This window comes from Saccostrea echinata, unplaced genomic scaffold (assembly GCF_033153115.1).
Source record: "Saccostrea echinata isolate AGI-Se365-2 ecotype Australia unplaced genomic scaffold, CSIRO_AGI_Sech_v1 ptg000056l, whole genome shotgun sequence".
NCBI lineage: Eukaryota > Metazoa > Mollusca > Bivalvia > Ostreida > Ostreidae > Saccostrea > Saccostrea echinata.
In genome coordinates this window covers 4,796,742-4,823,158 of record NW_026889805.1, presented here as the reverse complement: position 1 = coordinate 4,823,158, position 26,417 = coordinate 4,796,742, and the positions used below count along the sequence as shown (strand labels likewise).

The window sequence follows — 26,417 nt, the reverse complement described above, 5'->3', positions numbered from 1 at the left end:
TTTTTGGGGGATGGGGGTGGGGTGTTTGTTTTACTTTTTTTGAAACTGAATTCAGAATCCACCCCTAGAGACGAAATTTACTTGGATATACCATATGATGTTATATGTGAAAATGTTTGATAATGACGGGGTGCACATTTTTTTGTATCTGGAAATGAAATCAAAATAAACAATGCCTCCAAATAATATGTTATCTTTCAAAAGAACATTTTCCAGCAAAAACATGTGCATATGATGCAAATACAAAACTAAAGGTTTCAAGGTTTCACTGTTACATGTACCTACACTATTTGCCGATTTTCAATCCGATTGTTAAATGGTAGGCAAACCGGGCCAGGGCAAATGTAATCAAATACGCCCTTGGACTTACGTGCCTTAGTTTCGTATTTATTTTGATTTCCCTCTCTCTCGTCCCTCTTACTTATTTACTTAATTACTTTCTTTTAATTAGCATTTTGTCGATTTACACATACAAGTAAAACATCTATGCAAGCAAGATTCTGATTTCATTGAACTTTGTTTCTCTCAAATTCGAAAGCAACCATGGCAGACTAACAAAACAGAAAGTAAAATTTTCAAGAAAACTTTAAAGTTTGATTAACAACTTACAAGTTAATATAGGGAATATTATTGTGTAGGATTTGTGTTGATGTGAGTAATATTGTATTTTTTTTTTTTTATAATTGTTCACTTTGATAAGAGTTATAGACCCATTTAAAGTCACACCAGCAAAGTAAAATTGATCATGATTGATGTTTACCATTTATCCACAGAGGCTTTGCTCCTCCTGGTGTGCTAAAATATTCACCAACTACTAAAACAACACAGGAGTTGGTATATAAGTCTTAATAACAATTTTTTTTTTCGAGCAAGCGTCTGTGATAAAATTTAGTATTCTGGCGTATTGTATTCTCCACATTGTCACTTAATTATTTGGAACTGCCACATATTTACAAGTTATCTTTTGATAGCATACTTTATAAAAATTTGAAGAAGTCAATGCCTCTAAATTCTTATTAATATCAAACATCTAGCAGGTAAATAGTTTTGCATCATTACAATGAGTATACCAAAATTATAATCGTAATCGAGTAATTGTAATTGATTGTAATTATTATTTTTCTTTTCAGTATTAATCTACAATAATTTGTAATGAAGGAATTTTTTTTATTATCATTACTTGTAATCGTAATTTAATTGATTTCAGTAATTTACTTTTCGGGTCTTTTAGAGATCAAACTCTATAGGTAGTTTATCTGCAGGAAGTAAATTTAGAAAGATAGATGGAAAATAGAATATGGTCAAATACAGGATATTTTTACATATGCTAAAAAATGTTACAATTGTCTCAGATTGATTTCACAATTATGAATTATTTTTGTAACTAATAGGATATCATACTTAAAGCTTCTTTCTTCTTTTTTTTCAGTACATGACAAGGAATAAGAAGATGTCATATGGTGTGATAGTCATCAATCCCTAAGACATTGATTAATTTCAAACATGTTTAAGAAATTTTTTAATAAAAAAGGTAAGTTGAATTATTGATTCAAAAGTGTTTTTTGCCTTTTCTACAGTATTGTAAATTCACCATGGATCATACACCCTCTCATGTAGAATATGATAGACCTTTGTACAATGTAGTTTGTACTAGAGACATAAATAACAGAGGTTCACAACTGATCAAACACATTCTTCTGTCCAACTTTAGGATGCCATTTAGAAAAACATTCAAATGTTTATGGTCGATCCCAATAATTATTTTGATTCGTAAACAGTGAATTGTCATTAATTTTGTGCTGTAATGGCCTACTGGATGAAATTATGAATTAATTAATAATATTCGTTTTTTGTTGTTTTACTTTTAGATCACAAGTATCTAAATTTTATATTTATTTAATCCAGCTGTTATTTGTAATGAAGTGATTGACATACCGTAACTGGTGACAAACTGGCAATTAGAGTAATATACTAATCATGAACAAAATTTTTTATTAGGGAAAGTTAGTTTTTTTTGTCTTCAAACCTTATATTATTGTCCAAATGCTTGACAAAAATTTATTTCGAAATACAGACTGAGTGTGGATAATACTAAATTATATAGCATGTAAAACACATTTTTATTATAAAAATCTTCAGTAAAGCAAATTTATTAGGTAAAATGTAGATATTTTTGATGCCAAATACATGCCAAAAATTAAACTAACTTGTGTGGTTCAAGAGCACATTTTACTATGCTGAATATACCTCAGAATCAAAATATACAAATGATTTACAGTTGTACAATATTTTAAATCGAATACATGTATATACAGAATGTAAAATAAATTCAAAATACACATATACATGTTTTCATAATTTCATTACATTTATATTAGTTGCTGATTAAATGTACGTGGCATTTTTTCTTTCTTCATTGGTTGTTCTCGTAATACAGGTTTGACTGTATATGTTTAGAATTATCAAAGGTAATGAAATAAACTGTTTCTAAATCATGACCTATGGTCAGCCATATCTTGAAGTTTCATCTACTGTTGTTCATTGACCTATGGCCTATTTTGCTTTTGTAAATGAATTTTTATGTTGTTGAAAACTTTAAAAATCTCGCACCCATATATAAAAGAAATTTAACTTTAGGTCAGAATATAAAACTAATATGGAGTAGGTATAAAATGGGTCTAGCTGACACATATTTTAGCAAATAAACCTGATATTAATAGCAGGGTTGAAAATCCCTGTTATTTATACCTCTCTGTATGTACATAATACAACAGTTTTTCTTCTAAAGATATGTTCAAATCTGAACTAATCCAATTTGCAATAAGACCTACATTTCTACCAGTCTTTTATGTAAAGAGCCATTGAATTTTGCTTTAATGAAAATTTATTAAGTGACAAAGTATTGTCCAGATTAACTTTTAAATCATATTTTATAGTGTCACTTCTTAGTCGTTTATAACTACATTTGCTTCATTTCTGTTGTTGTCAGAATTCTTTTCTTACAACAGTAGAATTTTTCACCATTTCATTACCTAGAAGTAAAATCACTTTAAATTCAGAGACACTGATTTCCAATAATTTGAAGTTTATACTTTGACAGAACCATTTGGTCTTAATATAACCAGTTTTGATTGCAAGCTAGATAAAAAAAAAAATAAAATCTTGTGTCCCAAAAATGTGTAGGCCTTTTGCACATAAAACTTTTTAATTTTTATGATTGAGTATATATTTCAGACTTACCTTCTTCAAGTTGGGAATGCTACAAGTGCAACAAGAAGATAGAACCAGGGGAGAAATGTGACAACTGTGACAGAAAGTTTAACAAGGAAAAAGATAAAGAATTAGATAACAGTTCAGAGAAAGTCACTCACAAAGAAGATCCAGAATTCAAGATTAATAAATATGACAAAAAGAAAGAGAAGGAAAATGTTGGAACTGGAATAAAAACTATAACAAATAAACAACCCAACTCTGCTCAAGCTGCAGATAAGGAGTCTGTGCAAACTAGTTCTCTGTCTACTGATCATGTAAATGGAGCAAATTATGACGCTCAAGGTCATGGGGATGACAAACAGAAGTTAAGTGATGGATGGACATGTAAAATTTGTCACAAAAGTGGAAATCTTGATTTAGATTGTAAAATGTGCCAAGAAAGAAAGAAAGAATCTATTGATGAAGGGGACATTAAAAACAGGAAGAAAAGGAAACAATTAAATAGAAGCAGGCTGAAAGCAGGACGCAGCATTCGTGTTGATAAGGAGAGAGACAGACAGAAAAAAATTGCTCAACAAATCGCCACAAATATTAAAGAATATTGCAAAAAAGTAATGATTTTAAATCAGTTCTGATATTTAAAAGTTTAAAATATATCAACTCATATATATTTTCTATTTATTCCAATCTAAGATAACTGTTAAAAATATATAATATGAACAAATATAAGAGGTGTTTTAAATTTAAAATTGCTGTACATATTGTCTTTTTCCATAAAAACTGGATTAAATCAAGTGGTATAATAATACTTGAGATGGAGGCACATATACATTATGTGTTTTATTGTGAATGTTTTTTTTTTACAGAACAGTACTTGTTATAAAGATGAGAGTTTTCCTGATCCTAATGCTCCAAATAGAGATGGAGAGCAATGGAAGAGAATAGACTACATTAAAGACAAATGTTGTAAAGGGAAAGAACCCTGGACTGTGTTTAGGAACCCCAGTCCTGATGATGCTATACAGGGATCGGCAGAAAATTGCTGGTATGACAATTGTTTTCTTAATCACCAATGTTTGATGATTTTCTTCAGAATGTCTCAAAGGCCTCTACAAATTGAAAAAAGAAAACATATTTGGAAAGACAAGTTTGGGAACAAAATTGTCATTCTAAAGAACACTGATGAAGGAGATCAGTTTGTACAACCCCCCCCCCCCAAAAAAAAAAATAGAAGAACAAACAAACAAACAAACAAAAATAAATAAGAAATGCTGCTTCATCTTTAATTAAAGTATTTAATACTGTATCTTGTAGGTTCCTGTGTTCAGTCAGTTTGCTGGCACAGAGGGAGGATCTTTTAAGAGAAATTCTGATCACAGAAAATTATTGTCCAGAAGGCTTATACCAGGTCCGTCTCTGTAAGGATGGCAACTGGAAAACTGTCATTGTTGATGACCGCTTTCCCTGTGATGAACATGGAAATCTGAAATATGCAAGAGTATGTTTGTGTAACATAATGACTATTGTATGTCTTATCTATTTCAGTGTAAAAATTGATCTATTTCACACAAGAAGATAAATGTTAAAATTCTTATGATTCTGCAATGTCTGAATTAAGTCAGTGGTGTAAAATTTTTGGTGCTAAATGTAATTGGAAGGTTGATACTACAGTGAAACCTGTCTAATCTGACATGCACTGTGAGATTAATCTTATGTCAGAATAGAGAGTTTGTCAGATTATGCAGTGTTAAGAACATGGGAAATAGTAAAATGGTAATGAAAATAAAGGTCAGAATTCCCAGTGATACGGATTGTACAGGTGTCGGATTAGACAATTTTCACTGTAAATGGAAAGGATGTCAAGTTTTGTCTTGTTTCCAGCCTCATAATAGACAACTATGGGTGATGCTGTTAGAGAAGGCAGCAGCCAAGCTTCATGGAGGATACAAAGCTTTGGATTCAGGTCTTGTTGTAGAGTCCCTGGCCATGTTGACTGGAGAACCTTGTAAACACATTGACCTTGGAGGTTTGTTTCTTAAAGTATATGCAGAATTATAGTCCATGGTTCAGAAAAGCAATACATACATATTTCCAATGTATATTTTCCAAAAATGTAGCTATTATCAAAGTTGCATAAGACAGCTCACTACAGTATTGTCTGTCTTGCATCATCCATCAGAAGAAGACTTAATTTTGTATGTTTTCAGCTTCTTTTTTTCAATTTCAGTAAATTTTGGTAAATATTACCTTTGGATAAAGAGAACATACATTATGAATTTCATAGTCTCTGCTTCTCAGGGGTCAAAACCATCAAAATCAATGCAATCTTTGAAAATGTTCATCTGTTTGTATATTTATAATAAGCAATAGCTTCTTACCAAAATTGTGAAATTCATGGCCCCTTGGTCCAGGATTTATACTCCAGGGTAGGACTATTTTGTCATACATTTGTATCTTATAAATTCCTCTTTACTGAAATTGACATCAAATAGTCATACTATGTTCATGTTTACAAAAAGCAGTCAGTCCTTTACTAAAATTATGAAATGTAGCTTCTGGGCCTATGGTTCAGGTCTTACTGACTACGATGGGTCTTAATTGGTTAATCTTGGAAAATCTTTTTCTAATCATGGTCATGCTCATCTAAAAGGAAAATTGACTGTCTGATTCTAATGAGCAGATAACCCTCTATAAATTATAAAATTCATGCCTCCAGGTCCAGGGATAGGCCTACAGAGTAGTCAAAAAGGTCAAGATTATGTATTATACTTGTTCTTCCCTATTTTATGTCATTCAGTGTATCAATTTTCTTAATGTGATGACTTTGGTGTATACTGATTATTGGTATGAGCATTTTTTTGCACCCTGTGTGACTCCATTATACGTGGTATTTCTATTTATACTCTTTAAGAAGATCTGCATGAATAATCTGACCTTTACTCTCAGAATAAAAAAAGTATTGATTGCTAATGTGATGTAGATAAGTGTTGTGACCTATGGCTTTCTGATACTATTCAAATATTAAAGGTTTTCATTATAATATGATTTACGGTAAGGAATTCTTATAATTGTTATGATTTATATTTTGAAGGAGTGGATATTCAGAAAAAAGATGACAAGAAACTGAAGATAGATCGAGATAAACTTTGGGAGGATCTTAAGAATTGGAGATCACTAGGGTAACATTTCTTAAATACTCTATATAGAGAAGAGCTAGGTTCACTTAATGCATAAAATGGTCCTGACCACATATTAATTAGTTGACCAAGTCCCTATTTCATTTCAACCATCAATATAAAGAAGAGATCCAGTGCTTTCATTTCCTATAAAAATTTCCCCGAGAGTCCAGGTATTAAACAAGAGGCCCAAAGGCCTTAACGGTCACCTGAGTATAATAAAACAATTTAGAAGTTAAATACACTGATAGATGAAGCATTGTTGCCCTAGCCCCCCCCCCCCCCCCCCCCTCCTCAAGAACCCCAAAAACTGAGGCCATATATTTAAAAATTTTGGAAGAGGCATCCTTGTCTATCATAATCATGCACTTAGTTTGTTTAAATAATCTCCAGTAGCAGAGAAGTTTTTCAAAGAATCAATGCATTTTCACTATATAATCAATAGAGCCCCGCCCTAACACCAGAACCCCTGACCCTGGGGCCATGAAATTCACAATTTTTGAAAAGGCATCCTTATGCGTTTAAATAGTCTCCAGTAGCAGAGAAGAAGATTTTCAAAGAATCAATGCATTTTCACTATAAAATCAATACAGCCCCACCCTAACACCAGAACCCCTGACCCTGGGGCCATGAAATTCACAATTTTTGAAAAGGCATCCTTATGCATCATAACCATGCACTTAGTTTGTTTAAATAATACCCAGGAGCAGAGAAGAAGATTTTCAAAAAATTAAAGCATTTTTACTATATAATCAATAGAGCCCCGCCCTAACACCAGAACCCCTGACCCAGGGGCCATGGCTTTCACAATTCTGGAAGAGGCCCACCTCCTCATCATAACTACGTACTTAGTTACTTTATTAAATACCCAGGAGCAAAGAAGAAGATTTTCGAAGAATTAATGCATTTTCACTATATAATTTATAGAGCCCTGCCCTAACACCAGAACCCCTGACCCTGGGGCCATGAATTTCACAATTTTGGAAGAGGCACTCTTGCTCATCATAACTATGTACTTAGTTCCTTTATTTAATACCCAGGAGCAGAGAAGAAGATTTTCAAAGAATTAATGCATTTTTCTCTATATAATCAATACAGCCCCACCCTAACACCAAAACCCCTGACCCTGGGGCCATGAATTTCACAATTTTGGAAGAGGCACTCTTGCTCATCATAACTATGTACTTGGTAACTTTATTTAATACCCAGGGGCAGAGAAGAAGATTTTCAAAGAATTAATGCACTTTCACTATATGATCTATATAATCCCACCCTGGGGCCAGAACCCCTGACCCTGGGGCAATAAATTTCACAATTTTGGAAGAGGCACTCTTGCTCATCATAACTATGTACTTAGTTCCTTTATTTAATACCCAGGAGCAGAGAAGAAGATTTTCAAAGAATTAATGCACTTTCACTATATGATCTATATAGCCCCACCCTGGGGCCAGAACCCCTGACCCTGGGGCCATGAATTTCACAATTTTGGAAGAGGCACTCTTGCTCATCATAACTATGTACTTAGTTCCTTTATTTAATACCCAGGAGCAGAGAGGAAGATTTTCAAAGAATTAATGCATTTTCACTATATAATCAATACAGCCCCGCCCTAACACCAGAACCCCTGACCCTGGGGCCATGAATTTCACAATTTTGGAAGAGACAGTCTTGCTCATCATAACTATGTACTTAGTTCCTTTATTTAATACCCAGGAGCAGAGAAGAAGATTTTCAAAGAAATAATGCACTTTCACTATATGATCTATATAGCCCCACCCTGGGGCCAGAACCCCTGACCCTGGGGCCATGAATTTCACAATTTTGGAAGAGGCACTCTTGCTCATCATAACTATGTACTTAGTTCCTTTATTTAATACCCAGGAGCAGAGAAGAAGATTTTCAAAGAATTAATGCATTTTCACTATATAATCAATACAGCCCTGCCCTAACACCAGAACCCCTGACCCTGGGGCCATGAATTTCACAATTTTGGAAGAGACAGTCTTGCTCATCATAACTATGTACTTAGTAACTTTATTTAATACCCAGGAGCAGAGAAGAAGATTTTCAAAGAATTTATGCACTTTCACTATATGATCTATATAGCCCCACCCTGGGGCCAGAACCCCTAACCCTGGGGCCATGAATTTCACAATTTTGGTAGAGGGCTCAATGCTTATTACAATGATGCCAACAGTTTGACTGCTTCATGTCCGGGAGTAAAGAAGAAGATTTTTAAAGATTGCATTATTTTTGGTGGTTTTAGCCCCACCCCTCAGGCCCCGGGGGGGCAGGGACCATGAAATTCACAATTTTTGTTCCCCTTCACCCATAGATGCTATATACCAAATTTGGTTGAAATTGGTTGAGCGGTTCTAGAGAAGAAGTTAAAAATGTTCAAAAGTTAACGCACGACGCACGACGACGGACAAAAACAGATAGCAATAGGTCACCTGAGTGACTCAGGTGACCTAAAAAATGGGGGGCTTTGTGAAATTGCAATGTTCTTTAATTCTGCAGAAATCAGGTGTATTTGAATATCTTCAGTAAAGAATTAAAATGTGAGCCCACCCCTCGGTCCAAAAAAAATAAAACATTTTATAAACTTCAGAAATAGTTCTTTTTATTATATAACTGGACATTTTAGATCAGAGGTTGCATGGGCTCTATGCAAAATATTGAATAACAACTTATATTTTTGGCTATTTTTGAAGAATTGTTCAAAATTTGGAAATAATGATGCAATTCATGACATCATAATATAATGACTAGCAAGAAAATCATGCCATTTTCAATGTATATGCAGTCACTAAGTGTTCAGGTGATATTTAATGTATTGTTAAGTTAACTGAATTTTGATTTTTCAGAAATTCACAAGGCCAAAAAAAACCCCAAAGTGAACCTTGTTCTTTATAATACACTGTACATGTATATCTAATATGCCCTATTGAAGAGCTGAATAAATGTGATCAAACTGCAGTTGCTTAAATATTTTATGAACCTTTTTCTAAGAAATTGGTAGTAGTACATGTATTGCTAATGCATACTATCTAAGGATAAAGTATTATTTTAAGGTACCTTCTTGGAGTCAGTACCTCCCCAGATCTTACTCATGATGAACTATTTCGAGCCCACTGTTACCCTATCTTGGATATTGAAGAGACAGCAGATGGTAAAAGGTATTTTGAGGACAAACATTCTCTTTTATTCTATTAAAGTAAAAAAAAAAGTTTTATACGTGTTCAAAGTTGGATATTAGAAGTTGTGAGGAATGCCTTAAACTTTTCCCCCAGCATGAGTCATATTTGTAAATGCTATGATAAGTAGGAGTACATAAGATTTAGAATTTTCAATTTTAGTAGAGATTGAACTTACATTGAAGATGAATAGTTGATTTATTTTGTTGATTAATCCAAAGTTATCCTATATGTGAGTGATTTGATTGAAATACATGCATTACAAATTGGTGGCACTTAGAAAATAAATGGAAGAATGAAAGAAAAGAATACTGTGTAATAGATTTATTGATATATGCATATTCCTTCTTTTGTCGTGCTTTCGACTAAGTGATCACATAAAGTTTAAGTGAGGTGCGGCAGATGACAAGAAAAGAATTGCAAGCCTTCTCTCTTTTTATGTATCAGTTGAAAACAAGACATTTAACAAGGCTTTTAGAAATAAAAGGTTAACATTATTGATAACATGTAATATATATTAGAGTATATGAATAGGAAAAAAAGTGTGTCACTCCCAGATTTAAAAAGAGTAGGGATGTCAACGAGTACCCGGTTAACCGGGTACTCGATCAAACGTCCGAGTATCGAATACTAAAATCGGTACTCGGTTACTCGGATGTATATTTTTTCATATTTCAAAGTACATATATTTATTAAAAACTTTTATTTGAATATGCACTGTCAATGTCTATACAGTAATTAGTGTCACCTTCTCCAGTTAATACCCGTTATCGCCTGTGGCTGTGTATATGTATATATAGTAATTACCGTGACCGATCACTCGACACTGTACACAGCTGTCCTCACCTCTTGTGACCCTAATTTTTGGATGGCTTCAATTATTTGATTTCAATCTTTTAATTAGATCCACTAATTATCCTTATATTATTTAATTAGCATACAGTAGCAAAATGGGGCATACGTAGAAATACCGCTACCAATTCAAAAGCGAATTAAGAAATGTTGAAAAATAACTGAAGATTTAATAAATGTTAAATTCAGCTCTGCATAATAAATCTAGCGTATACGGGGGAAGGGGGGAGACCATGTATTTAAGGAATCACTGTATAGTTTGTTGGGTATGCCAGAGCATCAAGGGTAGTTGGAAACTTGGGGATAATTTATGCATGACGGGTGAAGTTGTAAATACTAGTAACAAGAAATCATCATACTTGTCTTTCAGAGTTATCACAAAGAAAACATTTGGAAATGTTAATAATATACGACTCGCGATCACAATAACGATATTCTCTTCTGCTAGTCTAATTATTACATTACAAAATTGCGTCCTTCTCTTCCGTTGGTCAAAATGTCTTCCTAAACAAGAACTGTAAAGCATTAATTTTGTAGTCATTGGTGTCTATTGTGTTTGTTTGATACATAAATTAAGTACAAAAATCATTTTCGTTTGGCTCGATGATTATATAGATGCATTATAAACTAAAAGAAACATCGAAGGGGTATACAGATCTATAAATCAACAAACTTTTACATGTATGCACACTTTTTCCGAGTACCCGGGTACTCGATCGGAAAATCGTCCGAGTAACCGATTATCAAATATTGACATCCCTAAAAAAGACAAAAAAAAATTGTAAAGAGGGGGTTGGGGGTCCATACCCTGTGCCTGTGGTATATTTATACATGTAAATATTATTCATAGTGAATGCTGTAGATTCTTTATTTTATATGAGTAATAATATTGTGCTTTGACTTGCCTTCAAATTTTGAAGACATAAATTAGATGGTGCACTGTTCTGGGTTGATCCAGAGTTTTATCATGTATTTCATCAATAAAAGCAAGTAATGTCATGAACAGTGCTTTTCTCGAAATTACATGATTATAAATTCCTTGCATATATATAGGAATCTGTGGTATATATGCTGAATATATATTTCAGGTACCTGTGGTGTAATGCATTTAGCATAAAAGTGAAAAAGATTGAATTCAAGAAACACTTAATTTATTCACTTTTTACATTAAATTTAAGAGTTGGTTTATTCATCTTTGTAAATAAAATATTATTTATAATGAATATACAGATATAAGCTGAGTATATATATGTACATGTGTTTAAAGTACCTCTTTTCTTCAGACTGATGAAGCTATGGACCTCCACTGACCATCAACATTGTATCACAGGCTGTTTAAAGCGCTCTTCTTTACAGAAAGATAAAAAGAAGCTCCTTCGGCATCTTAAGAAAGGACAATTCTGGATTTTATTTGAAGAAGAATTTATGGAGTAAGATACAACTCTTTTACTCTGAAAGGTTTATTTTGTTGCTTAAATTATCTGTCTTTCTTTTTTTTTTTTTAAATATGAAAATAATAATCCCAATATATTTTTAAAAAGAAGTGAAGTACAATGTATATGTACATGTATATACATTTGGAGAAAGGGTAAAGAACCCCAAAGAATATGAATTAGATGCATCCCATATAATCTAGTTACCAGTATAATTATGTCAATTTACTGTCTGTTAATTCCAGGCACTTTAATTACCTGTCCGTGTGTAAGACTGACAGTGGATGGTTTGAGTCGAGATTCAAAGGTGTGTTCCTCCCTGAACTCAGCAATGACTGGAAGTACTATAGCTTCAGACTGACAATGGATACAAAACTAAAGCTTAGTCTCTTCCAGAAAAGCATGAGGTACTGCATAATGGTTTGAATTTGTGGGTGTTTAATTTTGTTTATTTTTCCAATCATGGGTGTTGAATTCAGTCAAATGTAATTTATGTAGTCAATGTTAATTTTATGAATACCTTTTGGTCTGATCCTCTATCATGTTTATGTATATATTTTTCTTATTTTCGTCATTTTGAATAAATGACATATTTCATCTCAACATTGGTGTTGATTTCATTGATCATAACTTGGCAACAAGAGGCCCATGGGCCACAGCGCTCACCTGAGTAACTTTGGCCTTGCTGTTTTTCACCTGATTTCTCCCCCCTCCCCCCGTAGTACTTATTGTGGCCCCGCCCTACCCCCGGGGGTCATGATTTGAACAGTTAGAATCTACACTACCCCAGGATGCTTCCACATAAGTTTCAGCTTTTCTGGCCCAGTGGTTCTTGAGAAGAAGATTTTTTTAATGACCCCACCCAATTTTTGTATTTTCTTGATTATCTCCCCTTTGAAGGGGACTTGGCCCTTCATTTTAATAATTTAAACTCCCCTTCACCCAAGGATGCTTTGTACCAAGTTTGGTTAAAATTGGCCCAGTGATTCTTGAGAAGAAGATTTTTTAATGACCCCACCCAATTTTTGTATTTTCTTGATTATCTCCCCTTTGAAGGGGACTTGGCCCTTCATTTTAACAATTTAAACTCCCCTTCACCCAAGGATGCTTTGTACCAAGTTTGGTTAAAATTGGCCCTGTGGTTCTTGAGAAGAAGTCAAAATGTGAAAAGTTTACAGACAGACGGATGGACGACGGACAACGGGTGATCAGAAAAGCTCACTTGAGCTTTCAGCTCAGGTGAGCTAAAAACAGAGCTGCGGTGAGATTGTGCAGCATGAGGAAACATAAGTGGCATTTAAACATAAAATTTTAATGGTTTCTAAAAATTCACAATTCTTTTGGATTGAGAAGATAACAAAAATTAACACATCCCCCTATACAGTATCTTTTTTTCAAGATCAGATATTTGTACATGCATATGAATAAACATAAAAAATAATTATTATTGATACTTCCCACTAGAATTTTACAAGCATGTATGTTTGCAATTTTTAAAATAGATTGGGTCAAAGAGAAACATTGTCCTAAATTGTGCCCAGGCGAAAACTATTTAATAGTATGCTTGTTCATATACAAGCGATGAGGCTACCCTGTAAATAACTTAATTTAATATTCTTCTAGAGGAGCAGGTTTGATGGTAGAGCAGTTTGTAGATTTGCTGATCATGGTGCTTCAGAACCAGGTGGATGGCTCAGGACTTCCCTTTAAACAGGCCCCATTGTTTAGTCGAGTGATGGACTACAGTGAGAGACGAGCTCGCAGTCTCACCACATGTGAGGTGGATCTAGCTCCTGGAAGCTATACTGTAGCTTGTTTTTCTTTTGGAAAATTAAGACGAGGTCAGTATTATTATGATGTAACGACTGAAGTAGCTGATTATCTATTGTAACCCGAGATTGATTTAGTTGTACACAGGTGTAAATTGTAATTACTACTTCTGAAAGGTAGTCGGGTGTTGTTCCGTCATTTAAGCAGAAAGGTATGAAATACGTTGCATGTTTATTTTAATTATTTGATATTTTGTCCAAATTTTCTTCTTTTTTACTCTTGATTGCACTCACTTTCTTAACTTCAGTGTTCTGTTCTGAATGAAAAATATCCTTCATCACAATTCTGTCCAAAACAGTGAAAAAAAACGTGTATTAAGATAATGTTTCTGTGCATTTGTAAAAGTCTAATAGCAGGAAGATTTTAAGTAAAACAAATTTTCTTAAATTCAAAGTATTAAAATGATCTCTCTTTTTTGCACATGAACCAGTAATGTTTTTATGTAGACATAAAATTGTATCATTATGTGGGACATGCTCAAGTGATGTGAGAAAAACTTTTCTAGTGGAGTTGCAATCATTAAAATCTGCTGTTTGAAAAATAAGTTTTGCTCTTTCAAATATGCTCTTCTCAAATGATCCTCCATTCCTTAAACATGCTCTACTCATGTTTCTCAACTTCTATAACACTCTCAGAGATACAGGAGCATATCTTCAGGAGTTTGGTTGGTTGGTTTGATGTTAATCGAATACCCTCCTTGATTGACAGGTGGTGATGAATACACTGATGAGGACTATGTTAACTACACACTGAGCATACATAGCTCAGTCCAGCTCTTGTTTATGGATGAATGTGAGGTCAATCCTAAAAGCTTCCCAGAGCTCAGATATGCCCCTGCTGATGCTCTGATTACTCTGGCAAAACAGTGTAAGGTCGAGGAAAGATTTGACACAGAAAAATTACAAAGTGATGTTCGACTTAGTACGGTAAGACTTTATTGGTTTGATACACTTAAGGTGATTTTTTAGGTCACTTGAGTCATTCAGTAGAATTATTGCTATCTGTTTGTGTGTATCCTCTCAACATGCATTGTACATATATTAATTAATGGTAAACTGTCAAAGTTTCACTTACTAAATTTTTTAAATAAAGAAATATTCAAATTTTAACCCATCGATATATCATGTTTACAGTATTTATGTAATTACTTGTAATTAATGGTAATGATATTCTTCCAGGTTGATGATGGTATCTATTGTGTAATGTTCATGTTTTATGGAGAAATATGTGTGTTTATCAATGAGACTAGTGGAGGGTATGCTTATGTGAGGAATTATGGTCAAAGTTCATACCTGATGTCCTTGAGACATAAAATGAAAACAGCAGATTTTATTCCAGCAAAATCAGGGTAAGTTGTAAAGATGGTTTTTCAGACCATCCTTATCATTAGAAATACAGTCAAACTTTGTTATCTCGAACTCAATGGAACCAAGTAAAACTCGGAGATATATCCAAGGATTCGAGATATTCAGGGTAAAATACTTAAAGAATAAGGGGTTGGGACTTCCAAATCACTTTGACATATCCATGGTATTCGAGATATCAGTGTTTTAGATACCAAAAGTTCAACTGTATTTTTTTTTTAATTTGGCAATTCAGTAGTACACCATGGTACACTGAAGAATCATTATCTTTCTTGGGGGTTTCATGTGGGGTGGATAATGTGGCCTCATGGCTACCTCCTACCTACTAAAAAATCTATAGGTTTTTATAATAATCAAGATTTTTAAGTCACCTAAGCCTGATCAAAGGGTGTCTGGTGTCAGTCTGCCGTGTGACATCTGTAAACTTTTCACATTTTCGACCCATTGGGCTATTTCAACCAAACTTGCCACAAAGCATCCTTGGGTGAAGGAGATTCAAGTTTATTCAAATAAAGGACTGTGTCTTCTTTCAAGGGGAGGTACTGTAAACCAACTATTAGTCAGGTTGAAATCAATCCGCGACGATTAATTTTCGGGACTGAGGAATTACTCTCCACAAATACAAAGCAAAATAAATGGTATGGTTAATATTCACGAGTTTAAGTAGGTCGCGAAACTCGCGAATATTTCTTGCGTGTGAATAAAAGTTGGTTTACAGTAATTAAGAATTCTAAATTTAATGGCATCTTTCAAAAATCTTCTTCTCAAGAACCACTGGGCCAGAAAAGATGAAACTTAAATGAAAGCTTCATTACATAGTGTAGATTCAGATTTGTTCAAATCATGACCCCCAGTGCTAGGGTGGGGCCACAATATGAGATCAAAGTTTTACATAGGAATAGATAGGAAAAAATCTTCTCAAGAACAGTGAAGTCATGATTACTCATATTTATATGCAAGCCTCCTTTGGCAGTGTAGATTCATGTGTGTTCAAATTAAGACCTCCTGGAGGTAGGGTGGGGTCACAGTAGGGGATCAAAGTTTTTCATAAGAATTTATAGGAAAAATCTTTAAAATGTGTTCTATTATGAACAGCATAGCCATGATAAAGCACATTGATATGGGAGCATCCTCTAATAGTTTAGATTCAAGTTTGTTTAGATCAGGGCCCCGGATAATAGGTTGAGACTACAACCTCGGGAGGGGGGGGGGGGGTCATGATTTGAACAAAATTGAATCTAGACTAACTAAGGATGCTTACATATTTCTTTGACTAGCTGTGGCTTTTTTTCCTACAAGTTTGAACTTTCATTGTGGCCCCCCTACCCCCGGGGGTCATGATTTGAACAAACTTGAATCTACACTACCTGAGGATGCTTCCATATAAATAAGAGCAATCATGGCTATGCTTTTCTTGAGAAGAAGATTTTTAAAGATTTTACCTATATGCTCCTATGTAAAACTTTGATTGTCCATTGTGGCCCCACCCTACCCATGGGGGTGGTCATGAATTGAACAAACTTGAATCTACACCACCTGAGGATGCTTCCTTATGAATTTGACCAATCATAGCTTTACTGTTCTTGAGAAGAACATTTTTGAAGATTTTTCCTATATACTCCTATGTTAAACGTTGATTGTCCATTGTAGCCCCACCCTATCCCTGGGGGTCATGATTTGAACAAATTTGAATCTACATTACCTGACAATGATTCCACATGAGTTTCATCTTTCCTGGCCCATTGGTTCTTGAGAAGATTTTTAAAAGATGCCATTAATTTTTAGGTCACCTGAGTCACTCAGGTGACCTATTGCTATCCGTTTTTAGCTCACCTGAGCTGAAAGCTAAAATGAGCTTTTCTGATCACATTTTGTCTGTAGTCCGTCTGTCTATCTGACTGTCCGTCCGTCCGTCTGTAAACTTTTCACATTTTCGACTTCTTCTCCAGAACCACTGGGCCAATTTCAACCAAACTTGCCACAAAGCATCCTTGGGTGAAGGGGGTTCAAGTTTGGTCAAATGAAGGGCCACACCCTCTTCCAAGGTGAGATAATTAAGAATTGGTGAAAATTTGGTGTCATCTTTTAAAATCTTCTTCTCAAGAACCATTGGGCCAGAAAAGTTGAAACTTAAGTGAAACCTTCACTACATAGTGTAGATTCAAATTTGTTCAAATCATGACCTCCAGGGGTAGGGTGGGGCCACAATGGGGAATCAAAGTTTTACATAGGAATATATAGGAAAAATCTTATAATATCTTCTTCTCAAGAACAACAAAGCCACAATTAGTCATATTGATATGGAATCATCCTCAGGTAGTGTAAATTCAAGTTTGTTCAAGTCATGACCCCCAGGGGTAGGTGGGGCCAGAATGGGGGATCAAAGTTTTACATAGGAATAATAAGGAAAAATCTTTAAAATTCTTCTTCTCAATAACAACAAAGCCACAATTTGTCATATTGATATGGGATCATCCTCAGGTAGTGTAGATTCAAGTTTGTTCAAATCATGACCTCCAGGGGTAGGGTGGGGCCAGAATGGGGGATCAAAGATTTACATAGGAATATATAGGAAAAATCTTGAAAAATCTTCTTCTCAAGAACAACAAAGCCACAATTAGTCATATTGATATGGAATCATCCTGTAGTGTAAATTCAAGTTTGTTCAAATCATGACCCCCGGGGTTAGGGTGGGGCCACAATGGGTGATCAAAGTTTTACATAGGAATATATAGGAAAAATCTTTAAAATTCTTCTTCTCAAGAACAACAAAGCCACAATTAGTCATATTGATATGGAATCATCCTCAGGTAGTGTAGATTCAAGTTTGTTCAAATCATGACTTCCGGGGGTAGGGTGGGCCAGGATGGGGGATCAAAGTTTTACATAGGAATATATAGAAAAAAATCTTTACAATCTTTTTCTACAGAACAACAAAGCCACAATTAGTCATATTGAATATGGAATCATCCTTAGGTAGTGAAGATTCAATTTTTTTCAAATCATGATCCCTGAGGGTAGGGTGAGGCCACAATGGGGGATCAAAGTTTTACATAGGAATATATAGGAAAAATCTTTAAAAATCTTTTCAAGAACAGGAAAGCCATGATTAGTCATATTGATATGGAAGCATCCTCAGGTAGTGTAGATTCAAGTTTGTTCAAGGCATCCTCCAGTAGTAGGGTGGGGCCATAATGGGGGACCAAAGTTTTACAATAGAACATGTATAGGAAATATGTTTAAAAAATCTTCTTCTCAAGAACAACAAAGCCATGATGAGTCATATTGATATGGAAGCATCCTCAGGTAGTATAGATTCAAGTTTGGTGACAGGCAATCAAAACTTTACATATGAATATATAGGAGGAAAATCTGCTGACGAAGAACAACACTGCCATATTGACTCAGGTGAGCGTTGTGGCCCATGGGCCTCTTGTTGTCTGTCCTCATGCGATGTGCATTAACATTTGAACATTTTTAACTTCTTCTCTGAAACCGCTCAATCAATTTCAACCATATATTTGGCAGATGGCATCTATGGGTGAAAGGGAACAAAAATTGTGAATTTCATGGTCCCTGCCCCCCTGGGGCCTGAGGGGTGGGGCTAAAACCACCAAAATTAATACAATCTTTAAAAATCTTCTTCTTTACTCCTGGACATCAAGCAGTCAAACTGTTGGCATGATTGTGATAAGCATTGAGCCCTCTACCAAAATTATGAAATTCATGGGCCCAGGGTCAGGGGTTCTGGTGCTAGGGTGGGGCTATATAGATCATATAGTGAAAGTGCATTATTTCTTTGAAAATCTTCTTCTCTGCTCCTGGGTATTAAATAAACTAACTAAGTACATGGTTATGATGAGCAAGAGTGCCTCTTCCAAAATTGTGAATTTCATGGTCCCAGGGTCAGGGGTTCATGTGTCAGGGCGGGGTTCTATTGATTATATAGTGAAAATGCATAAATTCTTTGAAAATCTTCTTCTCTACTCATGGATATTAAATAAACTAAATAAGTACATAGTTATGATGAGCAAGAGTGCCTCTTCCAAAATTGTGAATTTCATGGCCCCAGCATCAGGGGTTCATGTGTTAGGGTGGGGCTCTATTGATTATATAGTGAAATGCATAAATTCTTTGAAAATCTTTTTCTCTGCTCCTGGGTATTAAATAAACTAACTAAGTATATAGTTATGATGAGCAAGAGTGCCTCTTCCAAAATTGTGAATTGTATGGCCCCAGGGTCAGGGGTTCTGGTAATAGGGCAGGGCTCTTTTGATTATATAGTGAAAATACATTAATTCATTGAAAATCTTCTTCTCTGCTCCTGGGTATTAAATAAACTAACTAAGTACATAGTTATGGTTAACATGGCTGCCTTTTCAGAAATTATGAATTTCATGGCCCCTTTGTCAGAGGTTCAGGTGCTAGGGCGGGGCCCTATTGATTATATAGTAAAATTGCATTAATTCTTTGAAATCTTCTTCTCTGCTCGTGGGTTTTAAATAAACTAACTTAGTGCATAGTTATGATGAGCATGGTTGCCTATTCCAAAATTGTGAATTTCATGGCCCTAGGGTCAGGGGTTCTGGTGTTAGGGCGGGGCTCTTGATTATATAGGGAAAACACGTAAATTCTTTCAAAATTTTCTTCTCTGCTCCTGGGTATTTTTCATACAAAGGAAGTACATGGTTATGATAAGGAAGAATACCTCTTCCAAAATTGTGAAATTCGTGGTGCCTGGGTCAGGGGTTCTGGTGAAAGGGGGGGGGGGGCTCTATTGATTATATAGTGAAAATGCATAATTTCTTTCAAAATATTTTTTTCTACTACTGGTTATAAAGCAAAGAAACAAATGTATAGTTATGATGAACAAGGGTGCTTATTCCAGAATTGTGAGCTTATGGCCAATGGGTCAGATGTTCTGGTGTAAGGATGGGGCTTTATTTATTTAATAATATAGTGAAAATGCATTTCTTTGAAAATCTTCTATGCTTCTAGGCATATTCCAGGCAAACAGAGAAAAGTTTTAATATGCAAAGGTATTTTTACCAGAATTTTGAACACCTGGACCATTTAATCAAGTGTTCTGGTCCTGGCCAGTGCTCTATTAACTTGTATTCTGCTGAGCAGAGTTATTCCCCTTTGCCATTCACCTTTGATAATAAATCACTGTAAATAATGTATTTGAATGCTTAATAGAATAAGAGAATTATGCAAGAATATCTATTGTATAATACAAAAGGTACTTTCATAGATTTAGTGATCAGGTAGACTTGGAAATAATAGATGAATAATAACTTATATTTTTTAATTGTTCTTCAAAGGCCAAGATAGGCCAATGTGAGAAGTAATAATATGGGGTTAAAAAATAGACCGTTTGTTAATCGTCTGCATGGTAATAGTGATAAATGGGGGACAGATAGATACTAGACCAATTATTTTGTTGATGCAAATCATACTATTTTTCTTGCTTTTGGGCAACAAAGCTTCATTTGTCAGTTTATGGATCCTCTTAATTGTTGTATTGTACTCATGTGACTGTTAAGGCCCTTGGGTCTCTTGTTCACTATTTTGTAATTATCTCCCCTTGGAAGAGGGCAAGGCCCTTCAATTGAACAAACTTGAATCCCCTTCACCCAAGGATACTCTGTACTAAGTGTGGTTGAAATTGACCCAGTGGTTCTGGAGAAGACGATGAAATGTTGAAAAGTTAACAACGATGACAGACAACGGGCAAATTTTGATCAGAAAAGCTCACTTGAGCCTTCGGCTCGGATGAGCTAAAAACAATAGGACCATGTTGATTGTATTGATACTGTAGATCCTAAATATACGTGAAGAATCAATTATTGCATAATTTCACAAGAAGCACCACTTGTGAAATAAAATTACTTGCTTCTATTTTCATGGTGCTGAAATCCATGTAAAATCTCTTGATCAACTGTCCACTTGCAAAATATTGTTCTCGCAATTTGATGTTAATGAGCCATTATGCGATATTAAGTACTCGAAAAAAATAAGGAATCTACAGTATTGTAGCAATTCAATGCTGTGTTGATTTAAGTTTGAATAAATCCTAACTCCTTTAGGCGACAAGGTCTACATTTTGGTATACATGATGGAGTCAAAATATTTATGAAATCTTGAAAAATCTCCTGGGCCAAAGTGACTCAGGTGAGCATTGTGGCCCATGAATTTGCATTTCTATAAATGTGCTAAATGTAAAAAATCCATAAAAATTACTAACATGATTTAAAATGATTCTTAAAATATGTCCAAGGGACACTGGACAAAGCAGCTTATATGAGGGTTGTCCCACTAAATCATGTACATCTAAAATTTGATTATCCTACTTGGCCCAAAATTTCACATTATATGTACATTTATTTCATTATTAAACCCATTTTTAGCATGCAAAGAAATATTTTATGAAATAAAAAAATACCATATAAGTTGAATTTTTAGCGAGACACAAAAGCGATTTGTCCATAAAACTTAGTATCTAATTTAAGCGAGAAGTATTTTTTACGATTTTATGGTTCATAGAAAGATACCGGTAACCTCCAATTTGGAAAAAAATGTTAGCGATATTTAATTTTAGCGATCTCAACACCCTCACTCAAAATACCAAAATTGAGTCCTCACTAAAATTTCTGCTTATACGGTATATTTGAGTACAGGTTAAATTTTTAGAAAAAGTTAAACTTGCATGCATGGTTATGGTAATAAGTTTGAATTAGTGCCTCTGAACAAGGTAATTTAGATGGACAGCATTACAATGAGTCTAATTATAAATGAGCTTGAAAGGGAAAAGCTGACAATGGATATATTTTTCTTTTACACAGGCATGTGATAAATATAGTAACCCCTATGGACCCGATGACTGACTGGGTTGTAGCTGCTCAAAAGAATGGACGTCCAGTAACAGAGGAATTCAGCAGTGATCCAGCAATCCCACAAACTCTGGAGGGTCTCCTCAAAGCAAGGCCTATCCCTGAGATCACAAAGCATTAAAATACTTCAGATTTAGTCATGAACCATTTCTGTATTACTGAGTTTGGTGCATTTGTATAACTTTTTGGGTATATTTTCTCTCTGTGCTCAGTCTCATTCATATTTGACTCCCAGAGTGTCATTAAGTAAATGGGGAGTGATGTTGAATAAAATTTATTTTTAACACAAGATAAAAACATTTCTTAAAAGTTTAATGCTTTACTAACGTTAATTTAACAAAAAAAAAAAAAACAACCGTTTTTAATTCACTATAATTTAGTTTCTATGGGTGAAAATTAGCATTGACCTTGATCAAATATTTTTACGCAGTGAATTTCTTCTCCTATTAGTCCCACTTTGCTCACCTGTTGGTGGATAAAAGTTCAGAATCATCTCAATTCAATATTCTCATACAAAACTCAAGGATGACATTTACTCAGATAGCAACAAAATTCCAGTGTCAGCTGGGAAGTAAAAACCACCTTAGTATTGTACATTTTAGACCTAATATTCGGGTGCTATTTTTGACTTTCACTATGTAGGTCAATGAACTAACTTTCACGCTTGTGGCATCTGAGTATTTCTCAAAAGAAGTTGGAAAATCCCAAAATATTTTGCACTACCAGGGACTACGACCAAGATTTTTTTCCTAAGTAAGTAATAAAACTTTTTGGATAATGAAATATAATGAAAAATTGAAGAAAAAAAGAGTTGCTAAATAAAATAAACAATGAGCAATAAACTTCCCTAATGACTCTTAAGTAGTCCAGTTCGAATTTCTTCTGTCTTTTTTTTTTAATTCATCCAGGGAAGTATGTCCCTGATTTAATCCACTTTTAAACTAATATTACAAGACACTGAATGGTGGAAACTTGAAACTATTTTTAGCTTCAGTTTACTTTTATTGCCCTTATTCTGTTGGTGTTAAAATTATATAAGGTCAATGATCAAATTCCAATTGAAATAACGCATGAGCTTGAACAAACATAATATTTGCAATAATTATAAATGAAAAAAATATTGGAACTATAAATTATTAGGATGACATCGTTTGAAAAAAATGAAAATTAAAAATTCAGTCCAGATTTCCTCTGCATTTTCTTTATTTTACATTTGACATTGCATATTTTTGTTAAATTTGTAACAAGAAAGGAGAAAATGTATGGCTGGACCGGGAATCGAACCTGGGACTCATGCATCACTAGTCATGTGCTTTACCGACTGAGCTACCCAGGCCGATACCCATGGCCCAAACCATTATAAATTGTAAAATAACTTTTGATATTAATTTATTACATGGTAATTCTGTCCATTTTGAACATTTTTTATTTATTTTATTACACTTTATAGCAATCCATTTCGTCATCCTTGAGGTCAGTGTGTTAGGGCTTTCTGGACTGCATTTCCTTTTTCCCTTGTCCAGTTCATACTTCACCTATAAGTATGTTTTTAAGTTGAAAGATATGAGTAATTAATATGACTTAAGATTTTTAATCAAAGGACAACAAAGAACTTCTTAAAATTCTTGGTCATGACTTCATTTTTTTTTTCTCATGACCCAATCTTCTGTGCACCCAGCTTTATGTGTAATAAAGAGGACTCGTTATTCTGACTTAGAGGTCAAGGACAGTTCTGAGGATTGTGTTAATTCCTTATTATTCAATATTCTTTCTTTGTGGGCCACTTTCAAATGCATTCATATAAAGTCCTCTAGAAAGTTGTGCAGAGACTAGAATGAAAATATTTTACCTTGAAGGTAAATCCAACTACTTCTTTGTCCAGTCAATGGCATTCTCTACTGTCTCCTTAGTATTTTACTATCGAGGGCTTCGAGTTTGTTTAACTACTGAGAGATGTATGTGTTGTTTTTTAATTAATATGAACTTGCATTCAATTTCTGTTGCAGTTTAACTGTGGTATTGTGTGTAAACATATGACTTTGTCTATGATCCTATTGAGAGCTACAGCAAACACCATACACACTTTTTGTATTATCTTGATTTAATTCCTAAAAGTGATATTTATAACAGGTGTGAGATGATTTTCAGTGTTTTTTGTTTGTTTGTTTGTTTGGCTTTTACCTATTATCTATACCTTAGAATGTTAACTAGCATTTATTACCATTCCTGTGCCTTGCTTTAAGCAGTTTCAGGTTGTATATACTTTCCAAAGTTTCTGTGATATTTATAAACTTCATTCGATATTTATACTTGTTAAAAAAGATGTTTTAATGGCATTATGAAGGTATAGAATGTAACTGTTTATTAGAAATTCTTTATATTTGGCATTTTTTGATGTTTTAATACTTATTATTTGTATTTTATCACACTATAATACAACTTTCAACAATTGTATGAAAACGTAATTCTTGTGCTAAATGAAATACATGTATTTTTAAACATTATACAGAAGCAAAGGTAAAACGAACAGCATCATAGTGTAGAAAACGTATTTGACTTCCGAAGTGAAGTGTAAAATATTTACATACAGAACCAGTTTGCTAGAATGCCATTTTATAACAATGTAGTTGTAGAGTGTTGTAAACATGGTCAGATAAGGCTCAATTCAGTGGCGATGAATTTTCATTTTTTTCTTAATTTAAATCAATGTAGAACGTGTCCATTTTTCATACTCAACACTCACCATCATACTTTATAACATAGCCACATCAGATAAACACATGATTGTTTTTATATTTTTCATTTTTAGTAGTAATTATGGTACAATTAAATTCAGAAATAACTTTACCAGTTTTGTTTTATTTATAGGGCATTTTCCTATTAAATAAAGCAGTTTATGTCAATATTCTCAATCACCAGGTATTAACTTTTTTCATTCATCGTCATCATCATCACTAGATTCATCGGAAGACAAAATGACTGGCTGAAGATCAGGACGGAAGTTGTCTGCTGTTGTCACGAGGTCACGGGAACTGAAATCGAGGTTGATATTTTTGAAAGTCAAACTCTTTAGTTCTAAGTTTCCAACGTGCCGATTGTATTCGTCCTCTGGCGTTCCGGGTACAGTGTCATATCTATTTTCAGACATTTCTTTCATGGCTGCCCGAAGCCTTAGAGTATAATAATCCCTATCTTCAATATCATCGACAACAAAATCGCTCAGGGCATCTACAAACTCTTTAATTTTGTCATCGTAATTAAGAGACTTGATAGCTTTTAACTGAAGGTCTATAATGTCTACTTTCTTCTCATCTTCAAAGAAGCTGGATGATTTCTTCCTGTGATTTTCGGTTTCCGACATCCGCTGTGTTTCGGGTGCGTCTTGCGTTACCTGTAGCAATAATGAAGGTCTGCAGGTGTGTGGTCGTGTCTTGCTTTTCGGTAATTCATCCAAATGCGCATGCATTTGTTTATTTTCTGGGCTCTTTCCTTTTGTAGAAATATTCATATGAATGTATTTTTGAACAGGCAGGGTTTTAACGCCGACTTCAATCTGGCGCGGTAGTGGCTGACTTCCGGTGGTTGAGGGTCTCTCTAGAGGTTTTGGTGGAGGAAGTGATGACTCTGGTGTAATGCCAGTGGATCTTGATGTCATACCTTCTGTGATGGAGTTGCTCCTTCGTCGGAGACCTTTCTCCTCCAGAAATACATCATCGATAAGGCCATTCTTCCCAACTTTTGATGTGGTAACCTTAATTGCTGGTGGTTTCTTTTGCCTGTTTTGTTTTTTGTCCTTCCTTTTTCTGTTATTTTGAAGCTTTGTAAGGAATTCGTAATCTTTTTCGGCGCTTCCGAAATCAGTGTTTAATCCATGAAGCTGCTTGGCACGAAGTTCCCTCTCGGTTTCTTTGTTTCCATGCAGACGAGCCTCACATAGCTTAGATCTGTAAAGTTTATCCTGGAATCTTTTAAACAACACTTTCTGATCTATCTTGATTCTGTGAATTACATTCTTCTCGCTCCTCTCCAGAACATGCAATTGCTTTTTTAACAAAATATCCTCTTTCCAGTTTGCATAATGTACTGATGGTGATTTCTCTGCGTTGTCACCTGCCTTCCATCCTGGCATGTTGAAGCTTTTCGGGCTTCGCAAGTTTTGCTGAACATTTGTACATGAATTTCTTTAATCAGCTGTGTAATCATGTGTTCTGTAACCAAATCGTATACCTTTGTTCCTTATCGTGCAAAACGAATGTATTCATTCCACTTTCATTTAATTTATGCGGCCATGGAAGTTCAATGATAACAACTGCTTTCACGTACTTTTAATTATCTTTAAGTCAACATGACTACGATATGCCTCGAATAACTACCGATCTATAGCCTTCTATAGAAGTGTACTTGTGTTTTACACTTCAGCTGCGTGCTTTCAGACATACCCCAAAAACTAACTTACGCG

The 26,417-nt window shown here is 34.5% G+C and overlaps 2 protein-coding genes across 2 annotated transcripts; one reads left to right on the top strand and one right to left on the bottom strand.

Annotated features, from left to right (window-relative positions):
* Positions 1 to 1,438: 1,438 nt before the first annotated feature.
* LOC133173784 (calpain-D-like) lies at positions 1,439 to 24,805 on the top strand. The gene is made up of 13 exons (XM_061308819.1): positions 1,439 to 1,531; positions 3,235 to 3,824; positions 4,080 to 4,258; positions 4,528 to 4,711; positions 5,095 to 5,239; positions 6,305 to 6,392; positions 9,464 to 9,568; positions 11,722 to 11,868; positions 12,117 to 12,278; positions 13,495 to 13,712; positions 14,410 to 14,627; positions 14,880 to 15,049; positions 21,911 to 24,805. The coding sequence occupies exons 1-13, from the start codon at positions 1,504 to 1,506 to the stop codon at positions 22,077 to 22,079; spliced, it is 2,403 nt and encodes an 800-aa protein (XP_061164803.1). The 5' UTR covers positions 1,439 to 1,503; the 3' UTR covers positions 22,080 to 24,805.
* LOC133173783 (uncharacterized) lies at positions 24,682 to 26,104 on the bottom strand. The gene has a single exon (XM_061308818.1). The coding sequence runs from the start codon at positions 26,085 to 26,087 to the stop codon at positions 24,891 to 24,893; it is 1,197 nt and encodes a 398-aa protein (XP_061164802.1). The 5' UTR covers positions 26,088 to 26,104; the 3' UTR covers positions 24,682 to 24,890.
* Positions 26,105 to 26,417: the final 313 nt, after the last annotated feature.

Coding starts and splice junctions, on each gene's coding strand:
- LOC133173783 (XM_061308818.1), bottom strand. CDS start 26,087: ATGCCAGGATGGAAGGCAGGTGACAACGCAGAGAAATCACCATCAGTA.
- LOC133173784 (XM_061308819.1), top strand. CDS start 1,504: ATGTTTAAGAAATTTTTTAATAAAAAAG. Junction 6,393..9,463: donor AAGAATTGGAGATCACTAGG/GTAACATTTCTT, acceptor TATTATTTTAAG/GTACCTTCTTGGAGTCAGTA. Junction 14,628..14,879: donor GTGATGTTCGACTTAGTACG/GTAAGACTTTAT, acceptor ATATTCTTCCAG/GTTGATGATGGTATCTATTG.